Here is a 24,379-nt window from a genome sequence, read left to right as displayed (position 1 = left end):
ACCCTGACTTAGGGGATGGGAGAATATTTATTCCCAACACATAGACATGAAACTTCACTCTGCAAAATGGCCAAAGCAATCAGCGAGTGATGGAGTATCTGCTAAAAAGAAACCTGGCATTTAATTAACTTTTCAAAGTGCTGGTTCAGCAATCTCCATGTTTTACATTTTGAATATTGAACAAGCGTCCCTAATCGGGACTGAATTACTTCTGGGCTCACTGGGGTGGAGAGCAAGGGAGCTGCCAGTGCCTCCCCACCATGTTATTGTTATGAACTCCTGTTAACTCAGCCTGATCAACCCTGGTTTTTTGCCACAACTGCATGTCTGACCTGAGCTTGGCCAGCTCATGTGGACTCCTAACTTGAAAGGCAACGAGAAAGTCTTTATGCTCAACCATGGGGAGGAGGAAACTGTTGATCTCTCAGGAGTAGGTAGACAAAGTATAGCACCTTCTTCACTCCTTAATGCACCAACCTCTCTACCCAGGTATGGCCAGCTTTACCTGCAGCTAATGGCAAAGGGGATAAAAAAGTATCTGAGAAACTAAAGAACCAGCGAGTATGGTTCTTGCCATATCTGGGCATGGCCCCATGTCTTTTGGGCCCCAAGTGGTTTTGTTTCAGTCTGTTGCACTCAGGGACTTTTTGATACACTGGTTTAATAGTCACTCAGAACTCTTTAAGGTGTGATGTGTTGTATTAGACCTGATGCAGGAACTGTTTTGCACAATAGAAATCATATGGGGAAAGGTGAAGTTTTTCATTTTCTCTAGCCTTTTCTAAACATAAGCCATCCTTGTCTTGCAGGTCAGGAAGAAAACATGCAGAAGAAGTAGAAGAGTAAGTTCCCATTGTTGCTGAGACTTCTTCCACAACTTTCACATCTGATCTGATCATCTAACAAGTACACCAAGATCTGAAAGTTGGGAAGTATGCAGAGCCTGTCATGAATTCATATCATGTGCCCTAGAATGGAGCAGGGCTGGTCATTCTATAGTTCCCTGGATATGGAGTAGATGATGGCTTTGTCACTCCCTAAAACAGAAAGAAGGAAAATGAGAAAGCCACAGCTTTCCTCCCACCCCAGGCCCTACTGTCTTCAGCCTAGGGGTTTGTCTTAGGTACGTCTTGCTTAAGCTGAGATTTTTGCTGAGCCCAGCATTGAAGGGTATGGAAGATCAGTCTTCCATGCAGGCTAAACATACTTGGAAACTCCCTCTTTGACAGCATACTTGGAAACTCTTCTCCTTTGAAGTTTGTGGGGAGGAAGGGGGCACAAGAAGATGTTTTTCTGGGCTTACAATTGAAATTCTTTCTTGTGCTTTGCTGCAGCCATCGTCTCAGACAGCAGAGCCTGGAGGCATCAGATGATGGAGGAGGTAAGGTACTGGACCACAAAAAGTGCCCTCATGCATGTCTAGGGGGTCTCCAGTAAAGTGAGCAGAGGCATCTTGTAAGAAATTGCAAGGAAATTAACCACTCTGGGGACAAACAGATGTAAGAGCTGCTTAGGTCTCCCCAGATGAATGAGGGAAAAAGGGTAAAGGAGAGGGAGGATGAGGAAGTGAACTTGTAGTCTAACTCTGGCTCTTCATGAACATAGAATTATAGAGGACCTTGGAAAGCAGGAAAGTGGCAAGGATGCACTTTTCTCTGTAATTACCTCCATGGAGAATAGTGGAGTGGGCAAAATGAGAGCTAAAAGCACAATAAAAGGTTAAGAATGGGGAAAGAGGTCCCTGCTCTCCTCTGACTTAGGTGGTAGTAGGCTCTGCTAGAAGCATCTGTTTTCTTTTGTAACAATATCCTTGTTGCCTGGGGTTTCTGTCATGATGGAATTCTTAATTTAAAAAATCTGCTTGCCCTAATCCAAGATCATAAATTAAACATAAACACTGGTGGGTAATCCCATTTCATCCCTTTACAGGCTGCTATGAAATCTATTGGACTCCTGACTTAGCACTAGTTTTCTTTATAGTGTATATTACCTGCTCTTCTAGGACTGGATGAGTCAAGAGAAATCTCAGGAAAAATCCACAGGATTAATTTCAAGACAAGCGCTAGACAACTGTGGGGAGCACAGAAATTCATTAAAACTTCTAGGAGGTACCTCAGTTTTCAAGGGCTAAGAATTTTATATGATGTATAAAAAGCTGCATCTGTAAAATACCACCAAGCATCAGAAGAATTATCTGGAGTCACAAAGGATTAGACATCAGTATGGTTAATGAGATTAAATGAAGACTTATTTGGGTCTTCCAGACAGATTAAGCATTGCAACATATGACTGCCAGAAGTGGCACCTTTATAGCATTGGCATCTTCAGAACAGACTAAATTTTCCCCCTGGGAAGTTCCTTGGGCTTCTTAAATTTCAGTGTATGTCAGTGAGGCTGGTAGTCTGTTCTGAACAGCTCTGTTTGCATACGTGCTGTCCTTTTTGTTGAACCTTGGTCATGCACTTGGAGGATGACTATCTTTGCTAACCAGGCATAAAAATGCTCACCACATGTTTGTTTGCAGCATGTGACTTTCAGCACTCCAAGACCTTGGGTAATAAATATAGAATAGAATTGATGCAGAGTGTGGTATGAGGACATATTGAATCCTAATAGACTTCACTTATTTATCTGTGTCTAACCTGTGGTTAGCAGCTGAATTTGGATTGTTTGCAAACTGGCATTTGGCTTTGGATTAAATGTATGCATTACAAGAAAGATATAGTATGGTTCCTAGCCAGGCAGCCTCTGGTACAAATATGCTGGGTTGTGGATCTACTTTGTATATAGAAAAATCTCTAAATGGATGGTGCATTGCATTGTTGTGTTCCTATTTTGACAGGGAGATTAGGCAGACTGTTCTGGGAGAGGAATTTTCCATGTGGGCTCAGCAATTGGAGTGAAGAAAAGTGATATATAAACAAACTCCAGAACATGAATAAAATTACTTTTTGGAATAAGCAGAGAGATGCAAATAACTGCCTAGTGTAGAAGGCAGGGCATGCTGTGGCTGTGCAGTAAATTGAGCTGCTTCAACCTCCCCTTTGCATAGAACTGTACTTGAGTTTGTGTCCTTAACTGGAACAGTAAAGCTCAGATTCTAAACAAACAAAAACCAAGACATTGGTGTATGGATCCCCAAGGATGGGTCACGGTTATTTTGTGCTGCATAATGTCTTAGCTTGTACACCTTAATATGAACAGGCGCGGTTGCGTAATGATTGCTGCTGTCAACCAATACATTTGGATCGCCTTCCTTTAACCTATTAAAAAGCTGAGCTGTACCATTCCATTAACATTGTTTGTCCCCCATCCAACCTTTTCATTAGAAGAATGAAGGACAAAACTATATGCCCTTAAAAAGGTGTTCTTGTGAATTTGAAATGTGCTTGTTTGTTGTGATTGTTTATACATCACTAACAGCCAAGGGCTCTGAGTTTGGAGTCCATTTGAGAATGTGTTAAAAAAGTACAGGGGCTGTAGAGAACCCAGTTTGGCAGGTGGAAGGTGGAGGGAAGTTTGCACAGCCAAGTAGAGACTTCTGGGCTTGACAGGCCTTGTAGTTTCAGAAATAAAAGTAGAATTCTTTCACTGCTCCTGGCCTGTGTATTAAATAGCATCTGATTCCTTATCTCTGTGGGAGTTAGGGGGAGAAGGATGGCCACTTCTCAGGCTGTATGGAATGAGTGAAACCATATGGGAGATGGTAAGTGGGTGGACCAGACAGGGACACGCATGGAATGATCTGCAGTTTCAGCCATTCGTTATGGTTGCACAGGGAAACCCAGAAGGTGGAAGACAGTTTTGAAAAAGTGCAGTGTCTCTCCAAAAGTAGCTCTGGATTATCTAGTTGATAGCTAGGTTGATTTCCTACAGCAGCCACCGTGCTCTTAGTGCCAACCCTCCTGAGCACATGCTGGTACTCGCGAGAACTGGGACACAGCAAAGGGATAATGCCTCTGTTCGTGGGTGTGTGCCCACTGGACCTTGTCATGGGGGACCAGGTCCTCTGCGTGGTGAGAAACCTGCTTTAGCAGGATTTAATGCATCACACTTGAGGAATAATAAACCTTCACAAGCAGCACAAAAGTGTTTAATTCCTAAAGGACAGGCCTAGTTAAGTCACTTTTGGCCAGGGGCAATTGGGGGCTTAATGCTTTGTATGTAGCAATCTGTGCAATCTGAGAGAGAGGAGTTTGAGGGTAATTGCTCAATTTTCTGTCCATGTCAACAGGGAAAATAAGCAGCAGTGACTGAGCTCTGTATGGCAGGGAAACTGCTTGAGATGGGACATGTGAGACCCTCTGTGGAATGTAAAAGGTGCTATCTGCAGCGCACTGCTTCCTTTTCTGTAGCAGCTAAGAGCTTGTGCCACGTGCAGACTATCCTTTGTCATGAGGTGGGAGGGAAGATGGGACAACCAAGCTAAAGTTGAAGGGCTTTATCCTCCCTTTCCTCCTTTTCCCCAGCAGGGCATAGAGGGCTTTGCTCATGTGTGTCTTTCTGGCACAGAACTAGATAGGGCTATTTCCTGTCAGGGAGAGAAATGCTGACATTCCTCCCCCACCTCAGCAATCTGATTTGTCCTTTGGTTAGAAGTTTCTTTGTTTTTCCTTTCTTGTCCACCAGCTCGGCACTGCTGTGTTGTATTCCGTCTGATGTCTTTCTCCTTACTACTTTGCCCTTGGATTTTTCTCCTCAGCACTTTATGAGAACTTATTAGCTAAGGTTGTTATCCCTCTCCCAGGTATTCCCACATTGCCCCACCATCAGAAGTCCCTGTCTGCTTTCTCTCTGTTACTCTTGGGATGCATAGCTCCTAGAAAATGGCTTTTCTTGGAAGACTGGGATGTAATGTGTGATTTTCTGTCTGCAGGAACAACAGCTTGTTATTTTAAAGCAGATAGTGTGTGTGAATGAGACAGCTGATTGAAATGAAAGCCTGACTATGCTACACAGACAACTGGAACCTGACCTGCAGGTGAGGAAAGCTGCCAGGAGACAGTCACTAGATCTGTGCCCTCAAGGCAAAACCCTTTCCTGCCTGCTGGGAAGCCTTCTCAAGGAAGCAGAGCTGATGATTAGACCTTTCTATGCAATGTCAAACCTCTAGGAGGACTTACCTTTCTGGCATGTGCCAGCAGCTCCTTTGCATTTGAACAGGATGAGAGTCCAGACTTTGAGTAACAGAGGGGAAGTGGGCAGATGCCATGGTCCCCAATCCTTCTGGGTAGTGATATCCGTCAGGTGGGAGGTCTAGAATTCACAGCCATAAAATATCCAACACTTCTTGAGCTGCATGCAAGTATACAGCAATGATGATATTGTTCCAAAGAGCTGAGAATAGAGCACAGTGAGGGTTATTGTTGGCTCTGTCATTCCTGATCAGTTTTGCCAGTTGCTTCCCTGGTGAGCTGCTGTTTCTACAGGGCACACAAAGTGCTGGTGGACTCCAGAGGCCACGAGCTGCAAGGACAGCTGCAGTGGCTGAGCATGAGGGTAACAGAGGGCAGAATCTGCAGGAACAGTCAGGGATATGGCAAGCCTTCATAGGCTCAGAAGGCTGTGTTGGAGTGATTTGGGGAGAGCTAAATGGGTGAAAACAGTGAAATGGAGACAGAGTGAAAGACGTGCTGTTTTGGAAGTGGTTTGAATGGGCTGAATAGAAGGTTTTGAGGCAGAGAGTGTCAGTGGTTATTGGGTCTCTGTGACTCTACATTTTGACTTCATGTATGGCTCTGTCAGCACACCACAGCTCTCTCCTTTGCTGCTCCCCCACCCAATGCACTACTCTGAGTCTCAGTGCAAGGTCACTGAAGGGCAGACTCGGCCCAGCCTGATGGTTTCCGCTGAGCTGTTGGTCCAGGCCAGTTTGAACTCCTCCAATAATTGCTGGCATAGTGATCTAGAGCCCGTGGTGCTGGAGGAAAGCTCCCTCCTGAGAGCCACAGTGGGCAGGGGAGAGCAGAGAGTATGTCCTGAGAGACTGTCTGAGATTCTATTTGAAGCAGCAGACCACTGGCCAAGGGTCAGTGGGCTCCTTAATTACAAGGAGCACACTCAGCTTGTTGAGGGCTGAAAATGACAGTCTGGGGAAGCATCTTCTGTTGCTAAATTCTGTGATATGGTGGATACACAATCATATTGGGTCTGTGATTGGTGAGTCCATAAATGTATTTGACGGACTAGGTTTACCTAAAATACCCTTTAAGAAAAAGCTCTTGAAAGATGATTACAGAATTGAGACACCATCATTTAAAACTGCCTGAGGCAAACTCCTTTGAAAATTGCAGCAGTGGAGGGACAGAGAGAGAACCGCGTAGCCCTTGATTGTAGTGTCGTTCCCTCAGGAGCCGTCCCCCCTCCTCCTCAGTTTCTCATCTGATATGAGAGAAAGCAGCAGTAAGATTCCTCATCTGTCTTATGAAAATCCGATTCTGAGTGGCTCTGATCAAACCTAGCTGGCTGTCAGCAGCGGTGGCCTTGTGTGGAGGCAGGGAGGCTTCTGAGGAGTTGCTGGATGTGGAGGTGTCATGGGTGCTGCCGATCAAAGAGGCATTTTTTAATAAATATATATAAGAAAAATAAAAAACCTAAGAATTTAGCATAAAAGAAATGTAGTTTGTCTTGTTTTTCCAGTGTAACATGAAGAGGATGAAATAGAATCAGGCATGCCTGCTCCTGAACATACTTCCACAGGAGCATCCTGAGAAGCTGCTTTCCCTGCCCCAATAATGCTCTAATGCAAAGTCCCTTATCTCCAGCGTTATTGAAGAGGGTTTTGTGTTTCTGAGTTCACTAGACCCTCTCAGGACACCACATACCTTCTCATCTGATGCCCCACTACCTTCTGAGTATGTTTTAGCAGGGGAATAGTGCAAAGGAACGGGGAACGGCCTTTGAAAAGAGGAAAACACATGTTACTGGGAAGGAGGGCAGGCGTAGTGCTCTGTCAGGGGGCTGTTGGTAAGACTGGGAGCTGTGTTACCACTCTAAATGCTGATAACCTCAGGAGCATGGTGGACTCCAAGTCCTGGGCCTGGCCTCCAGTCTCTCCTGTCTTCTGCTGCTGCTGAAGAAACCTATGCATTAAGGGATTCCTCACCTTTAAAGCTGTCAGGGTCTGCCTCTACTTCTTGCATAAGTACAAGCCATGCTCTACTGCTTGTGAAGCCTTGCCCTGAGCCCAGCAACTCATCTGACATGGCTGTTCTGTGCCTCTCCTCACACTTCAAATGACTGAAGCTGGGCAGGACCTTTGTGTCAGCAGCAGCCTTGGGAAGCAGCAGAAATGCCTGATGCCTGTCACCTGCAATCTGAACACACCACACTATTGAGGCAAGTAGAATGTCACCCCCTAGCCAGCCATGCATCTAGCTGAGATGCAATATTATGCAAGGCAAATGTATAACCTTTTAATACAAGGCTGTAGGGTCAGTACTGAATCTGCTGTATGACCTTCCCTGCATCCTGTGGCTCCTCTGGCACCCACACACAGGTGACTTTTCCCATCAGCTTGGTCAGGTTGTGCTGTTACCATCCACTTCTCAGAAGGAGGCTTTGGGACATGGGACTCTCTGGTTATCTTCTGCTTTTGAGACAGTGCCCTGGTAGCTGTGCTACTATCTGCTTTTCACTCTACTGTTTTCATCTCCCTGCTGGTTGATCAGGCAGGTATGCTGCTCCATGTTGGCCCGCTAGTAGGGCAATTTCAGTCAGTGAAAGACATCCCTATGAAATTTATGTCCGAGCATCCAAAGAAGCATTCTTTATTCTCTCCATTTGCCTGCTGCTCTCCTGAGAAAGCTTCCAAGAGGCTTCAAGCTTGTTTGTGTGTTCAGCAGAAGCTGTGTCCCTTGTTCTTTGTTTTTTTGATGATTTTTTTTGCCTGTTGCTTTCCACTTTTTACTTTTTTTTCTTTTTAATTCTCCATTTTTCCACTTAGAAAAATTATTTATTGCATTGAGATGCACTAATTAAAGCCATTTTCTGGTATTTGGTTACTGAAGTGTTTGATGTCTCTCTGACAAGACCATGAAATGCACAGAGTGTCCACAGGGACAGAATTTGCTGAACACGGTGCTTTGTAAATGAGGGGACACAGTGTCGCAGCAGCTCATGAATATGAAACGCCCATGATGCTACCTCAGTGGACTTGGGAACACAGATGAATCCTGTCATGTGCTAAATGAGACCAATTTCTTTCACTTAACTTCATCTTCAATCAGACCTTCCATTTGCCTGTTTAAAATTCCCCAAACGTGATGCAGAAGGTAACAGCATTCAGTAAAACAAAGTTTTGCAGCAGCAGAGATATTGTAATTATTTCAGTTTTACATTTTATGAGCAAGCAACGTAAAATAGTTTCATTTTTATACCTGCTTGGTGGTAGGAGACTGCCAGCTCCAGAAGCCACTGCCCTCTTTGTGTTCTCTGGATATGGTGGTGTGTGCACGAGGAGGGCAGCACAGTACCCACCACAAGAGTGTCCATTCTGAATGGGCTTTGCAACACTGATCCAGCTGGGGAAGTGGATCAGACTGTGTGAGATGGAGTCTTCTTTGTTACTGGGTGCCAGGGTGGGGGCTGAGGGTACTCTTAGAGCAGCTTAGAGTAAGCAGCACACTCTGACTGACTGCAGCCTGAACTGGAGCATGGTTTCTAGATGCAGCTTTGCCAGTAATTTATTGCTTGACCTGGAAGAGGTTCTGTCTGTCCCTATTTATGTGCCATCTTGTATCTAGCAGACAACTTAGTTCTTTGGGACAAGAACAAGATCTTACTGGGAGTTTACAGAATTTTAAGAGACCTAGCCTGCAGGTGTTGCTACTAAACCAAAAATCAGCCCTGCTTGGGAGGGGAGGTGCAATTTACCAACTTTCAAGAGCAGCTGGGTATTGGATTGGTACAGATTCTCCCATCTCCTGCTTGTTGCTTTCTGTGGTTGTCTTCTTTGCCTGTCAGTAAGTTATTTGCTAAGAGGTAAAAAAGGTGATGTTTAGTACATGTACTTTAATATGAACACATAAAGCCCTCCTTTCTGTATGACTTGAAAAGCTGCTGTTCCTTGCTTGTTGTTTGACTGTCTGCATGTAGCATGGGTTGCCTTCACTCTTTCTTCTCCATCTTCTCCTCCTCCCATTCACACACTTCTGTCTTATGGCATTGGTGCCTTGCCATAACTTAGTCATGAAGGTCTTTTTGTGTAAGACCTAGCTAAGTTCAGCTGTTCAAATAAAATATTATTCTTAATTATATGCTGGGACTTAGATGTTCTGGGACAATCGGTTTTGTGCAGTGACTTAACTCCCCAGTCAGCCAGCATTTGGTACTGGTATCTCCTGCCCCACCATAACTTCCATATGAGTAAGCTCATTTTGATTTCATTCTTTGTTCACTTGTTCATAACCATCTGGGAGGTGGAGGGGAGTTTGCATTTGTCATCTAGCATGTGGTGCTCCCTCATCTTCCACAAGCCATTTGTTCACATCATTGTTCAGTACATTGAGCTGCTATCTGTGAGGGTGTGTCCTTTTTTGTAGTAATTTCTGAGGTTTGCCTACATGGGCATGAGAGCCTAGCCAGTAAAGTATGTGTCAAGGTTCTGCACCAGAAGCACAGGTTTGTGGCAAATTATCTGAAACTCCCACACTGAACAGGAGAGGAAAAATGTGGGTCACAGAGCAAAGCACACAGACTGGGGGTTTGTAATACGACTGTGTTGTTGGAAAAAGATGCAGTGTGAGATTGGGGGGACATGGTCCTGTGAACATTTCTGCATGTACTAATGTTATATGTAAAGCCTCCCTGCAGCTAGTGGGAGTATTAAATGTAGAGCATATGCCTACTGCCCTGCAGCACAACAGCCCGTGCTGTGCTATTCCCCCTGCTGCTGACACTGTGCCACAACTTAGCTGTGTTACCAGAGCTTATAGGAGAAAAAGATGGGAGTCTCAAGAAGAGCAACAAAAACAAGAGGCTGGAGAATCCGTGGGGGTAAGGTTGGGTTCTCGGTGATAAGTGAGAGCTGAGACACTTTGCAAACTGTGCAGAGAGAAGGGAGAGGGATTGTGCTGAAGTGGCACCATGGGAATTGGCAGAGGGAAGAGCTAGTTATGAGTAACAAGTGAAATAAGGACCCAAATATTTCAGGAATTATTTGTCTCTGATAGCAGTTAGCCCAGGGACCCAATATTTTCTTAAAATGTGAGACGTTTCTGTACTGTTTCCTGTCAGTCTCCCAGTCCTAAAGGGTATTGCTTCTGCCTAGAAATGGGCAAGGCATCTGCACTTTGCAGTAGGAACAAGCGTGCACTGACCTTTGTTGGAGAGACTGGCAGGGGCCTCCAGAGCTTTTCCAGCTCTTCTGTCTGAAATGTTTTCAAAGTATCTCTAAAATCTTGGAGCCTTGAATTTCTTTTGGAAAGAATTTCTAAGCAATCGCCTGAATTTTGCTAATTCAGAGTGGACGTTGCGCTCTGCAAGGGGTTTCGAAATTTCTCAATGGAATTCACTGGCAGTGAGATAAAATCAGCACTAGAGAACCCAGGAGTCTTTGTGAACCTGCAAAATGGAAGGAACATCACTGAGCAGGGCCCTAAGTTTACAGCTTTTTCTAGTGTAAAAAGAGATCAACAAAACCAAAAGAGAACTGGGAAGAGTAGACTCATGAAATAGCTGCCAAAATGAGCACTGAGTGAAGAAATTAGTTTCCTGCAAACACCTTTTACATTTCTGCTGTCAAAAATGGATAAGGATCTGACCTTCTCCTGCTCTGTGGATGAAGACAGCTCTGTTCCCAGGTAGTTTTTAATTTACTTGTGCTTGCTGAGAAACGTTCACGGTCTTGTCATAAAAGGATAAATTAGTTCAGGAGAAGTTAAACAGTTTCTCATTCCCGTGCTCATTTTCCTGGACTTAACAGGGCACCTCTGCACAGAGTTTCATTCCCTGCCTTGGACCAGTCTGTTCCTTCCTTGCTCCTTCTTGCTTATATACAGGGACTTTCTCCCACATTATCCCTGAGCAGATTTTACCAGCTGCCTCCACATGTTGGTCTGTCTGTCTGTCCCTGGAGATGCTTTTGTCCCATAAGTGCATTTTGCTACACGTTTTACCAAGAGCTGGGAGCCTCTGCAGGGAAGAGCCAGTGGGACAGCAGCTTCTACCAGGTATTGTCCTCACAAGCACAGGTGGGGAGATCTGCCCAGCGATGCACAGGTGAGACATTCCTTGCACTTGCCTCCTCTGCCTTAGGGACAGCCTAGGGGCTGTTGCTGCAGTTTCCCTTTAAATGTCTTTGGGAAGTTTGCTGCAGTTGGAGAACCTCTTCGCAGGCACCTGCTCCTTAGGAGCTAGAAGGCACAGCTCTGCTGAGGCCGGCCAAGCTGTCACCCCTCTCGCCGCGGCCATGCTCGTGACAGCCCCTGTCCCAGCCTTCCTCCAGGCAACCAATTAGCGAGAAATCCCACTGTGTGCCAGCTCCCGAGGCCGCTGTGCCGGGGCCCCGCTGACCCGTGCCCGGCTGCAGCTGGGCGGGGGCACACGGCGGCCCTGCAGCCTGACAGGACTAGGGGCTTCTCGGGAAGAGCTGCCCACGGCCTCGGCACCGTGGGTGGGAATGGCTCTCCAGCTCCTGAATATTCATCTCAGCCTGGGCTGAAAAAACGGGCCGAAGCCAGGCTCAGCTGCCTGCTGCCATCCAGCAGGAGTGTTACTGTACTGCCGGCAGAGCTGGGAGCAGGCTGCTCGTTCCAGTGCTGAAGGGGCCAGCTCTGCCTGCTTACTGGGCAAGTGAAACCTTTTCCCTGAGCCAAACCAGCTTCTCTATGGTGTGAGGGCTCAGGGTCTCTGGAGAGACTTTGTGGTCTTGAGTGTTTAAAGGAGCTCTGTATTGGTGTACTCTGTTCTTGCTTTGTGCCTCCAGTTACTTTGCCTTCTCTTTCTCCTTTGTTTTTTGCACAAACTTTTTGCAGCACTTTATCAAATGACAGACTGTGTAATGCTTTCAGGGCCTTGCTTCTTTAGTAGGATGCAAAGCACACTCAGTTCTTCCTCCTGTCCTCATTTCTTTTGTTTCTAGCATCCTTTTTAGTTGGAGTAGCCATTGTCCTTGTGCTGGGAATACCCAGTGACCTTCAGCCATTCCAGTATGACACTGGAAGTCATGGAAAAGTTTTGTGACACTAAAACAAGACCTGTGTTCCCTAGTGTTTGTATCTGCTGGACCACCAGCACTTCCTTCCTGAGGAAGGTCACAGGCCTCTGCACAGCCTGAGACCCCAACAGCAGATCCTTCAATATGCAGTTTTATGTGGATTCACATAGTTTCTGCCCCATGTTTCATTTTTAACAGAGTCTAGCTGACTGGTGTCTGAATAAATGATAACACATAACAAGCAGATTCTTGTAAGTACATGATGGCAACATAGGCAGCAAGGTTTGGTACAGGTGGCTTCTTTCAGCTTTAAGGTTGTGTTCAGATGCATAGTCCATGGCCTTTAGAGCCATACCTGGATTAATCTATTCCTCTTGCAAGATTTCTTGTGACTTCAGACTTCAAAGTTTTATTGCCTTATTTAAATATTAAACAATATATTTTTAATTATTGCTAAATAACCATTTTGTGTTGCCCTCTAATAAGAAACAGGGTGCTTCAAATCTGTGAAGCAAGGGACCCTTTTTCTTCAGTGAGAGGAGAGCCCAACACTCCCCACTTACTGCTGCTGCTTTCTCTTGTTGCAGACATTCCTGTGATCCCTGACTTGGAGGAAGTCCAGGAGGAAGATCTGGCCATGCAAGTGGCAGCTCCCCCCAGGTAAGAGCACTGCCAGGTGCTCTTGAGGCTCTCATCAGCAGTGCAAACTGGCTAGTGAAATTAAACCCTTCTTACTCATGCTCTTTGCATGTCAGCAGCAGTGCTGTTCAGCAGGATTTGCCATGGTCTTTTGTGACAGTAGTGCTGCAAGCTGAACAGTGAAAAATTCTTGTTTCCTATTACACAGAGAAAGCAATTACTGCATATTCTCTCTATATATAAAAACCCCTACATTAGAATAACATATTTGATGTTGCAAAATCAAACTCTCAAAAGCAGGGAATTTCTTGATTAAACGTTGCCTGCATAACCCCAAATGTCTCCAATGCACATGCATTATCCCACACACTTTAATTTTGATGGTTGTAGGCTGCTTTGCCCTCCACAGGATATCCTTCTTCCTCAAGTGTGTAGTTAATTTACAAAGTACAGTTGTTTGAAGGGGCTGTTGCAGTAGCCTTGGAGTCAGCTCAAGGGAGACCAGAAAGTTTTAAGAAATGAAAGGTTTTGGAGTTTTGTCTTAAACTATACCAGGAAAGTCTTCTGTCCTCTAATGGGCCTATTGCCAAGGTCACAGACTGGGATTTCTGTTGATTCTTATTTGGAGGGGTGGGATATCTTACTCCTGGCCACAGATGCTTCTCTCACAGGTGAGAAGTAGTTATTGTAATTACTGTAATTATATTGTAATTATATCACTGTTAACAAAAATAACTGACAGTTTATGTAGTAAATTTAAAATTACTGTGTCTCTCACTGGAATGAATTTCTTTTTCTCTCTCTTAATTTTTTAATAAAATTATCTGATCCTCCTATGTTCATCGTTTTCTTGCAGTAGAAAAGACAAAGGATTTTCATGGACAAACACAATAAAATTCAATTAATAGAAGCCTTTTCTATAGTGTTGGACCACTTGTGAAGGCAGGTGGTGCAACAGTGTATCACCCCCCTACACCATGTTTTTCTTGGAAGGCTACATTTTAGGAAGTCATATTTAATAGCTCTGATGCAGCTCAGACATAAAAAGCCAAAAATCCCTACTATTCTCTAGCTTGTATGGTGTTGCTCTCAGAGGATCCTTTGCTAAGGCACTGGAGCTGTTTTAATGCTCACTATGGTCTTCTTTTCTTTCTAGCCCTTACAACTAGTCTGTGGATCTTCTTTTTGCATGCTGGTTTCTCTGAGGGAGTCCATGATTGTTCCACATGCTATTTTTATGCGTATGCACACCCTGGTACATGGCTTTGTCAATGACTGTTCATTTGCTGACTGAGCTGTGCTTCTGTCTGGGTACATCCATGCTAAGAGTCTGCATGGGGGATGTGGGCATTCGAGATGTCACCAGATGACTGTTCATGCCCCCCTTCTCCTCACATGTGCTTCCACACTGACACAGGCTTGTTCTCTGACCCTTTCTGGCTGCAGTGTGCAGGTGAACCGAGTGCTGACCTACCATGACCTGGACAAAGATCTAATGAAATTTGCTGCCTTCCAGACTCTGGTAAGTGGATTTTGCTATGGGCTGGCCCATGTGAATCCCTCTTCTTCTAGGCTCATGTCATCCTCCACAGTGATACTCAGCTGCGCAAAATATACAGCCTTATCATCCAGAGAACTTGCAGTGTCCCTGTAAGTCTGTTCCTTTCTGCAACATGGCTTTTGTACTTGTGTCTGTAAATGATATGGATATGGTATCTGTTTCTCAAATGAGGTTCTTGCTGTTGTCCTGGAAAGAGTGACCCTTATGAGGCAAATGTGGTGATGTCTAACAAATGTATCTGGTGAAATGATAGTGTTCATTTTCCCAGTGTCTGTAAGACTGTGACTCTGTATGTTCATAGGATGGGGAGGTAGACCTGAAGCTCCTCACCAAAGTTTTGGCTCCAGAGCATGAGCTACGAGAGGTAAGTCTTTGTTTTGTGGAAGCACCAACAAGGTAAAAGTTTCTTGTGTGTCTCAGACTGTACTAGGAAAGGAAGTCTTGTCAGTGGGAGGGAGAAGAGATGTGAGGAGGAGCTTGTCCAAGCTATTGGAGGTTTGATTTCCCCAGCAGCTGATTTTTAAGATAGATAGTGCTTTCTTGGTGTGAGTTGGTGGCATCACTATGATTGGCCAGTATGAAGGAGCTGGTCAGGAGAATGTGCAAGGCTTAGTATGGTCAGGGATCCCTGCAGAAACAGTGCTTTGTCCTTTGGTGGCCACCATGATCTACAGGTGGTTCCACAGGAAAGCACAGAGGGACAAAGGCAGAAAGCAATTTGGGTTTGGGCAGGGGGTTTTTAAAGCAGGACAGAACAACCTCAATACAACTGGGTGGGCAGGAGCTCAAGACTTGTAGCAAAGGATTTTTGCAGCTTCGAACTGCACGTGCTTCAGCAAAAGTGCAGAAGAGTAGTGAAAGGGCTTCTTTCTATGCCCGGCCTGGGAGTATCTAATATTAACATTATCATCAAATATGTCCTTTTTGGGATTTTAGAACATGAATAATTTTGTCCACATTTTAAAATTGTAGCAGATATTCACATATCATTCTGGCTAGTATTCCTGCTCTAGACAGCTAAATCTGAGACTTCCCTGGTCAGGGCAGTTGCCTTTTGGTTTCTCTCTTTGCTATTCTGGCATTGTTCAGAGAACTTTAGGGGCACAGTAACATTTCAGCATGTTTGTCTTTTTTCCTCTTGGTAGGATGATGTCAGCTGGGATTGGGACCATCTCTTCACAGAGGTGTCATCAGAACTGGTGACTGAGTGGGACCTGGGACAGTCGGAGAGGGAGGACCACCTCAATCTCCCATAGAGCTCTGACACACCAGATGTCTCATACATCCATCTCCTGTAAATAGTTAAGCACCTACATTTTCTATTCACTTGTTTGTATTTGAGAATTTATTTCAGACATGAAAATAAATAGGACTTTGCTTCATAGAAAAATTGTCTTGGGAGAAGTTTGGGTTATTTTTTAATAAGAATTTTTGTTCTCAAAAGAAATTAAGAATTCTAAACACAATAAAATATTTACTTATAAAGAGTCATTACACCTCAATAGCACCTCTGCAGATAACTGCAATGGTTGATCTTTTCTCTATGGAAACACTGCCTCTCTGGAGTGGACTGTCATACAATGGAGTGTGGTTTGCACTGATGGCTATCAGAGAAGCTTGGGCTGATATGACTTGATTTCATAGGACATCCAGGTTACCATCTTCCTCACAACAGACACCTCAAGCTGTCAGGATATCTGATTTATATTTCATCCAGCAGCCTTCAGCCTTTCCTTGTTAGTTTAACCTCTCTCTTGGAACATTACCTCTGTATTGACTCAGGATGCAGCACCACCTATTAAACTGCCACTTCTTACAGCCCCTCTTTGTACCTTGAGGTTTCCCAGCTAAATTCTGACCAGGCTTAACCTCACTTAGCTTTTGCAATCACATGAAACCACAGTCTGAATGGAGATTGCTTCAGGCCATAGGTACTTTGCAAGGAAAATGTTTATTCCATGTATGTGAAAGAATGGAGCCTGATGCTCTCAAATAAGATAACTCCCTGGTGGGTGTCTCCTTGGAACCAAGTAACTCACTCTTATTGTCATCTAGCTAAAGAAAAACTCACTTTGCTGTTAATACCTTGTCCCTGTAGAACCATGGTCATTATTTGCAGGAAACAGTAACATTACTTCTAAACCAATGTCCTTCAAAGCTTTGCCCTGTTGGAGACTCCTGCTGTATACTTCTGGGGAGTGCAGGTGCTGGGAGGAAGCTTGCTGTGATGCTTTTCTTTGCTTGTTTGGTTTGTCTAACAGAGCACTGCATTCCCACTTTTGTGACAGCAGAACAAGTCACATAGCTCTCTGTGAATTCACTACTCTGCAGAATTTTAGGTGAGAGCTGACATGCCAAACAACTTTACCAACAAAAAAGAATGAGTTGGGCCCCACTCTGGGGCCACAAAAATAATGGGAGACTATCTGTCTTAAGGAAACTCTAAGCTTTTTACAACCAAGACATCTCTCCGGTAACTAGAAAACTCAGTGAGGCATTAGCTTGGGAGGCCATTGTACAGAAGATAATCTGAAAGTCTTTCTCTGAGCAGAAAAACCTGTTTTGGTAGGAGCAGAAACTTCACAGCTGAGCTAGCATCTACTTTGCTGTGACACTTATGATTGCTGGCCAAAGAGAATTTAGAATGTTTTGTACATCCAGGAAAAAAAAAATTAATTCAGGAAACTAAAATGGGTTAGTAAATCAGACAACAAACTAGTCTGAGAGGAAAAAAAATGGGTGCTTTGGGCAGCTGGGAACCCTGGGCAGGAATACTCTGGAGTGGGAAGCGGGTGTGTGTGGGCCAGGCTTGTGCCCAGTCTGTGACTTTGGTAACCCAGCAAACACCTGAGTAGAGCTGGAGAGAAGGGCTTGAAAAAAAAATGCCAGCCTCATCTGTTTTATGTCAGGAAGAGGTATCTTTGCTGTCTTTGGTATCTTTGATTATTTGGTCTGACCTGTTATAATGTAGGCCATGGCAGAGTCCTGTGAGAGGGGGCTGAGCTTTGCCTGTCTTTTAGAAAGGCAGACAACATACTTCAAACTCTTTCCTTGTTACTTTTTAATAGATTATTGCCCTTATGGTTTAAAATCTGCTTTATTTCTAGACTCAGTTTTTGAGTTTCATCTTTTGTTTCTCGAGCCTGCTTGATTTCACCTTTCCACAGCCATGCTGTCAGGTCTTTTCTCCTTGCTTCACTATTTATGTGCACTGGGATCAAGTTGTCTCTTTAATTTCCTTCAATAAACTTAATAGACTGAGACTTGTTTCCATGTCTCTCCCATTCCTTGCACAGCTGGAGGAGGGGAGGTGGGTGTTAGGCTCCTGGCCCTTCTCCACTAAGCTGTTCCCACCCACTTTACTTCCACAGTTGTGTTTTAGTTGCAGTGATGGGAAGATGAATAAGACCTGTTGCTTCTTCTTTCTCAGGTCCTGGTGCTGTCACACGTTACTGTCCTTACTGAAGAGGAGCAGTGAGCTGCTCTTTCGTGCCCAGGCTTTCATGCACCAGTGTGTATTGGCTGTGGCAAAGCTGCCTCAGGAACCCACATGTCTGACAAGTCCTGTGGAAAGAGCATGCAGGAGAGGAAATGGCAGGTGTAACTTCTCCTTGTAGACTGCAAAGCAGTTGCTCTGGTTGATCCTCAGGTGAGGTAAGAAGAGGGAGCTGTTGTCAGAACAGTGTCCCCAGTTCCTAGGAGCTCAGATCAGCCCTCTGGGCTGTGTGTATAGAGTAGTATTCCCTTGCTGGTCTCCACAGACCTTGTATTGCAGAGGGGTAATGCAAGGTACAATCATCTGCTTAGGGCCACACAACAAATCTTTGGCAGAATCAGGGTTAGAAATTAAGAACTTCAAGTTCCCAATTCAAACATGGCTTTCATATACCTGGCAATCATTTTCCATCTTCAGTTCAAACATAGCAATTCAATGTAGAGCAGTCTTGCTTAGTCTTTGTTCTGCTGTGTACTTACATTGCTGAGGATGAGCTGCAAACCCATCAAGGTGTGTGTGTCAACAGCTTGTTTGGCTCAGTGAGCTGGCATTAGGTGTCTGCCCAGGGACTCACTGGCATTCTGAATGGCTGTAAATATCTACCTGCAGATAGCTTCTGTCAGACTCAAAGTTCAATAGAGCAATACTGGGCAAATTGTGAGCCTCATCACAGATAAAGTAAAAGAAGTGCATAAATGAAAAATTATATCTAGGTTCTATTGGTTTTAGAAATCTCTGGTATTGCTTGTAATAATACATATGATATTTATAGGCTTTCTTGGTGGAGATGCCTTACTAGAATGCAGTTTGACAGGGGAATATTGGGGCTGAGATAGCCTAGGAAACACCGAGAAAAATGGAGGAAATGAAAGCTGAAAAAATGCCAGGCCCAGCAACTTTCCATTAAAGAACCTCTTAGAGGGACTCTGGCTGGCTGTTTTATTGTGTGATAAAGTGAGTGGAGGTGGGGGGGAGCTCCTATGTTAATAAGTTGGAAAGGCACTGCTGTTCTTCTCTGCAAAGCATCTCAGGGAAAGTGGAATTAATTCATGGCATATGCTCCCAACATCTGCCGCGGTGACCCGGAGTGGCGGGAGCCGAGTGCCAGGCAGTGCAAGCCAGGGCCTGCATCCCCTGCTGCTCTGCTGGGCCTCGTGCAGGGCTGCTGCTGCTGCCTGTGGCTGCTCCTGTGAGCTCACCCAGCTGCCAGCCTGCTGGCTGGCCTGGGACTGTCACAGCCTGGGCCACAGTATTTCTGCCTTTGGAGAAGGAGAGATGTTCTAGCTTGGGGTGGGAGAAGGGGATGTTTGGATATGAAAGAGACCGGTTTGAATGAAAGCTAATCCAGTTTGTCTGAAACAGCCTAAATTCCTCCCACAGCATTCCCTGACCAAGACCTCCCTTCTCCAGCCATATGACATGTTCTGTCTTGCCATGAGTTTTCCTCTTCATTCTTTTACACCATATCTTTACAGATGATTTCATCCTCTCCTTGAGAGAGAGAGCAGACATATTTGGTGTTAGATGGGATTTCATTCTCTGTTTAATGGCTTCTGGGAAATAACTTTTCACACCTTATTTCCCCTTGACTGACTCAGACCACTAGTACAGAGTGCTGTAGTAATCTTTGCCTGTGCTTCATGATCTGCCCATGAGCTTTCCCTCAGGAAAGGGCATCTAGAGCCAACCCTCCAGGCTGCTCTTTCTGCAGCCACATCCTTCCACCTTTTTGGACAGCTGCCTGAGATATAGGACAATTTCATGGCCTGGAGAGCTGACAGAGCCAGTAGGAACTGGAGTGGTTGGGTGATCCCCAGGCAGGGCAGAGATGCCCCATGCTGCCCACATGCTCTTCCAGCAACTGCTCCTTGCAGTTTCCCCACTTGTGCTCCCTTTTGAAATGTGGTGCCCCGGTCCTGGGCTGTGCAGGGATGGGTCTGTGCTGAGTGAGGGCCAAGGCAGGGCAACATAGGGGATCCACAACTGAGTGCCCTGGTGAGACCAGTCCTCTCTGGGCTGAGCTTTATCCAGGGGGAACCTGCACTCCTGGCTGTCACGGCCTAGTAAGAACCCTGAATGATTCCGTCATGAATGCTGTGTGGCATGGATGTCCAGAGTTCCTGAGCCCCCTAATCCCTCTGCCATGATCCCTGGGGAGATGAAACATTTCCTCCTAGTGCCCTGTTACTTGCATCTGCCCCAGAAGGCTGCTCTGCACAGACCTCACTGGGGCCACAACAGCTCCATGCCATGGGCTCTCTTATCACACTCCATCTCCTGTCACTTTCAGGACCACTTCATTATCCTTTTATTAGCCCTCTTCTCCTGCTTATCATTATTAATAATCACACTGGATCAGCTGGAGTGCTGACAGCTGCCCCTTGTCTATTCTTTCTGTCTATTTTAATCCTGCCTGCTTATCTGAAATAAACCTGATCCTTTTTCTTTTAATTAAAGAAATTTGGTGAGCCAGCCCCTCCTCCATGCAGAGATAGGACTGATCACACCAGTGATACGGAGGGAGCAGGAAAAGGGGCAGATTACTGGGTGACAGTGTTTTCCACAGCCCAGAGATATGGGATGTCAGAATAGAGGCTGGAAGAGATTGAGGCACATGTGCTGTGAGAAGAAACACCGCACTGGGTCATTGTGAGGTACTTATTTTGGGGTCTCTGTGTCTGATCCAATGTATTGATGCAGGGCTGTGTGACTACACTGCACTAGTGCAACACAAACAAGGGAGGTCTGTTCACTTCTCTCTCTTTAGCGTGGGTGGCAATAGCAATGCCAGGCTCAGAGCCAGTGTGAGTGGCCAGGGCTGTTGGGATCACTGCAGTTCCTACAGGGGTAGAGGAATTTGGTTTTCAGTGCTTTATAGTGCTGCCAGAAGATGCAAGTGCTGGTCTTCACAGTGATGCTCCTGCTTTGTGCTCCCACAGGCATTGCTTCCTGGGGCCACCAATCTCATTCTAGTCTCTTAAAAATGCCTCACTGGGCAGTTTGCTTGAGTTGAAATATTTGTGATGTCTGTAGAGACAGGTCACTCAAGGAAGGGCTGTGCAAATAGGCTGGGAGAAAATTGTTGTGCTAATTCACACTTTTATGAACCCATAAACTCAAATCTGCATTCATTGCAATCTGCAATGTGACTGGAGTGTGGGCTGAAATGCTTAGAAAGTGTTAATCAGGGGTCCGTAACAAAGCAAAACGCTCTGAAGTGCAGCAGCAGGAGCTTGGCCATAAGCAGCAGGAGTATTCAACCTTAGTGCTAACCAGGCCAATTCCTTGGCTCTCAAACGCTTCGTTTCAGATGCTCACGTTGCAGGCTGACTGAATGCGTATGTACCTCTGTACAGAATATGGCAGCTGGCTCAGATTTGTAGGGCTGTTTCACCTGACAGGCTGTGGGCCCAGGAAGGGTACAGGGCAGAACTTCCTGATGCTCAAGTGAGAGTGTAGCTTTGAAATCCTGTCAAGCAGAGCCATGCTGGCTTCTGTCCTTGTGCTTCTGTTGCTTGTGAGTATTGCAGCTGGCTGGGATGAATGTTAACCTGCAGTTCAGATGTTGGTGATGGAGCTGCCCCAGTACAAATCCATGTATGTGGCTTTGCAGATCATTTTAAAATATGTGGTTCTCTAGCAGTCACAGGCAAGAATTGTGTATGGTGGTATTTATACTGTTGCTTCTATGTGAAATGTCCTGCTGCTTACAGAAAATCTCTTCATTATTACTTAATGTTGAACAAAATGGTTGGAAGATGAGAACATGCAGGAAGACGAGAACATGCAGGATTCACTTTCCTAAACTGATATACTGTTAATTGATCAGCTTTTATTATCTAACCCTGCTCCTTCAGCAAAAATCACTCATGTTATGGACCCAAGTAAGGAAAATTCTCAGGATGGTTTTTGGCCCTGAAATGATGAGGGACACTATGTTTGGTGTTGGGGAACATTTTCAATCAGCCAAAAGAGATGGACTTGCTGTCCATGTGATAGACTGAAGTCTTACTCTGATCATTATCCTGATCAGCAGAACTACTCACAAAGCCAGGAAAATGCCTTGGGAAATTACCAAAGAATTTGATCCAGTTCAGGTAACCTTCTGAGTGCCTGGAATTCCAAAGCCAAATTGGAGCTAAGCCCATGGCTCCCTGTGGCCTGCAAGGTTGTATGTGAGGATGGCTGTTGGCTTGGTGAATCAACCTCATGGGCAATAAATGGGCAATAATAGTTCAGGCTATGGTAGCTGTACCTGAGCTCATGCACAGCTAGTCCAGATAGCAAGCCCCATCTAGCCCAGAGGGACAAGAAACAGCCTGAACTTGCCCTGCTGAGTGCTGTAAGTCCTCTTCTCTAGGACCTGAGCTAGTTCCTTTAAAGCCTCTCTAGTGCTGGCCTCTGTATTGCTCTATGCCCCACAGAGATACTCTTACTCACTTCCATGGCTTTCAAACCATAGTCCCCGAGACTTAGGATCCTGCGTGTCTCTGTGCATAGGGGATTGGATGCTCTTCATTTCATACAGAGGGACCAGAACTGTAGGCTGGTCATTCAAGATCTCCAGGGTCCCACGGTGGGACTGTGACACAGCTAAGAACCGAATCAGCACCTCTGAGCGTCTGTCCGGATTCACAGTCACATTTCTTTGCTAGCTGAAATTATGCACAAGGATGATATATTTGTTTATTTTGATTTTCAGCCAAGAGCTGGTTTCAGGCTATGGATCTCCTTCCAGATGTTTATAAACACAAAGTAAATCAATATAGTCTCTGTACAAAACATCTTCCCCAGGAACAGCAGCAGAACACTGCCCACCTGGTAGTATGCCCACTAAGATAGGAAACTGTAATCATGTCCTGCAAAAACTGCTTTCTACCGTAAGGCTGCACTGCTTATCCCAGAAATAGCCAGGGAAAGGGATGAGTTGTGAATGAGCCTGACTATTTTCCAGGGCAAACTCTGGAAGTCTGAAGCCATTAGGGCTCTTCAGCCTCCTGATCTCTCTCTCTACAGAGACAGTTCTTCTGCTAAGTTCAGCAGAAGATGACCATAAAGTAGGGATGGAAAATCTCCATGCTGAGAGATGCATAGGCCATCAGTAAGGCTTTGGTAAGTTATACAGTATCACACTACCTTAAGGTTAACCAAGGAAATGCAGTGGGTTTTTTGTTTGGTTGTTTGGTCGGTTTCTTAAGTCACATGGTGGTCAGGAGCCTTTAACAAAACTATGGGCCCTGCCTGTTCCAGGGCCTGTATGCTCTTGTCAAAGGGTGTCCCAGCCCTAGCATTGTTGTTAATCAAGTGAGACTGGTTGTGGCACTGTCTGTGACTCTTCTTGTGACATAAAACAGGCAAAGAGAGAGCTCTGTAAGATGTCTATGCATGACATGCAATTGAGTGTGGAGTTTGGAGAATATTTGTTCAGTAAAGGCAATGTCATGTTACTCAAATGTACCTGGAATAGTTGTGGGGGTCTAAAACATCCATCCTTAACTTGTCAGATAAACAGGTTTTTTGTTTACATAAAGTGGACTTATATCTGTGTCATACTGCATACAGGCCTTTCCTTGGGTGGAGGGTGTCCCTGTGCCATATAGAGCATACCTATATCTCACCAACTGAGCAGGTTCTGTTTTGTTGGGCCCAGGGATCTGTTTGTCTATCAGTATAACGTGCACATGCACCAGTGATGGCTGGGGTTGGAAGTATTTATGGCAATTAAAATGTTTTGCCTGGAAGCTGTTTTGGGGCTTTTTTGAAGTGAGGATTTTCAGACTTCAAGGTGTTAACAGCCCCTCTAAACGGTTTTGTTTTTTAATTGCAGCAAATGACTGTGGAGCCATTAAACATTCGCCTCTCTGCAGTTGTTTCTAAGCCCTTTCAGTCCTTCTTCTATTTATTCTGTTTAATTCAGTCAGGTAGCTTCGGGGCAGTGAAGATCAATACTTTACTTTGATAGAAAAGAGTCAGGTTTGAAACATAGAGATAAAACTGACACATTTTGTATAAATTTAATTAAAAATGCACCTTTTGTGGGTTGTTGCAAGCACAAAGCCAGCCCTCCATCTAGCTATCGCTCTGTCTCACTCTCTGTCTCTCTCTTCCCTTTCTTGTTCCTAACAGGAAGATCTCTAAATCTCCCTCACCAACAAAGCACCTCGTTTTATGATTTTTGTCTTGAAAGTTTAGCACTGAGGGAGCAGGATAGAAGAGATGTGAAATTCTAAACAGACCTTCTGCTCTCTCTCTGGTCCTATTCCTTTTGGTGGTGGTGGCTGGGGGAACAGGGAAGGAGCCAGCTCCCCAGTGGAGAAAGGAGGGGGAAGAGGCAATTTTTTAAATTTTTTTTTTTTTTAACCCAGCAGATTGGATACCCTGGGGCACTTTCTGTTTGGATCTGTAGCTTTCCTCCATTCCCGCCCCCTCTTCTTGCTTTGTTAAACTGAGAATTATTTTTCTGACTACGTGTGCATCCCTGATCCCACTAGGACAGTGCTGGCTACACGTCAGTGTCTTTATTCTC

General features: G+C 45.1%; 1 protein-coding gene across 1 annotated transcript in view; it reads left to right on the top strand.

Moving 5' to 3' along the window:
* The window catches only part of IFT43 (intraflagellar transport 43), a 43,945-nt gene extending 28,198 nt beyond the window's left edge, over positions 1-15,747 (top strand). Inside the window, exons 4-9 of the mRNA XM_063160254.1 lie at positions 810-842; positions 1,335-1,381; positions 12,745-12,817; positions 14,243-14,318; positions 14,659-14,721; positions 15,503-15,747. Coding sequence (XP_063016324.1) covers positions 810-842; positions 1,335-1,381; positions 12,745-12,817; positions 14,243-14,318; positions 14,659-14,721; positions 15,503-15,613 — 403 coding nt within the window. The 3' untranslated portion in view covers positions 15,614-15,747. The remainder of the gene's footprint in view (positions 1-809; positions 843-1,334; positions 1,382-12,744; positions 12,818-14,242; positions 14,319-14,658; positions 14,722-15,502) is intronic.
* The last annotated feature ends 8,632 nt before the right edge of the window (positions 15,748-24,379 follow it).

The sequence above is a fragment of the Melospiza melodia genome, chromosome 6 (genome assembly GCF_035770615.1).
Source record: "Melospiza melodia melodia isolate bMelMel2 chromosome 6, bMelMel2.pri, whole genome shotgun sequence".
Lineage (NCBI taxonomy): Eukaryota > Metazoa > Chordata > Aves > Passeriformes > Passerellidae > Melospiza > Melospiza melodia.
This window is presented reverse-complemented; position numbering and strand designations above follow the sequence as displayed.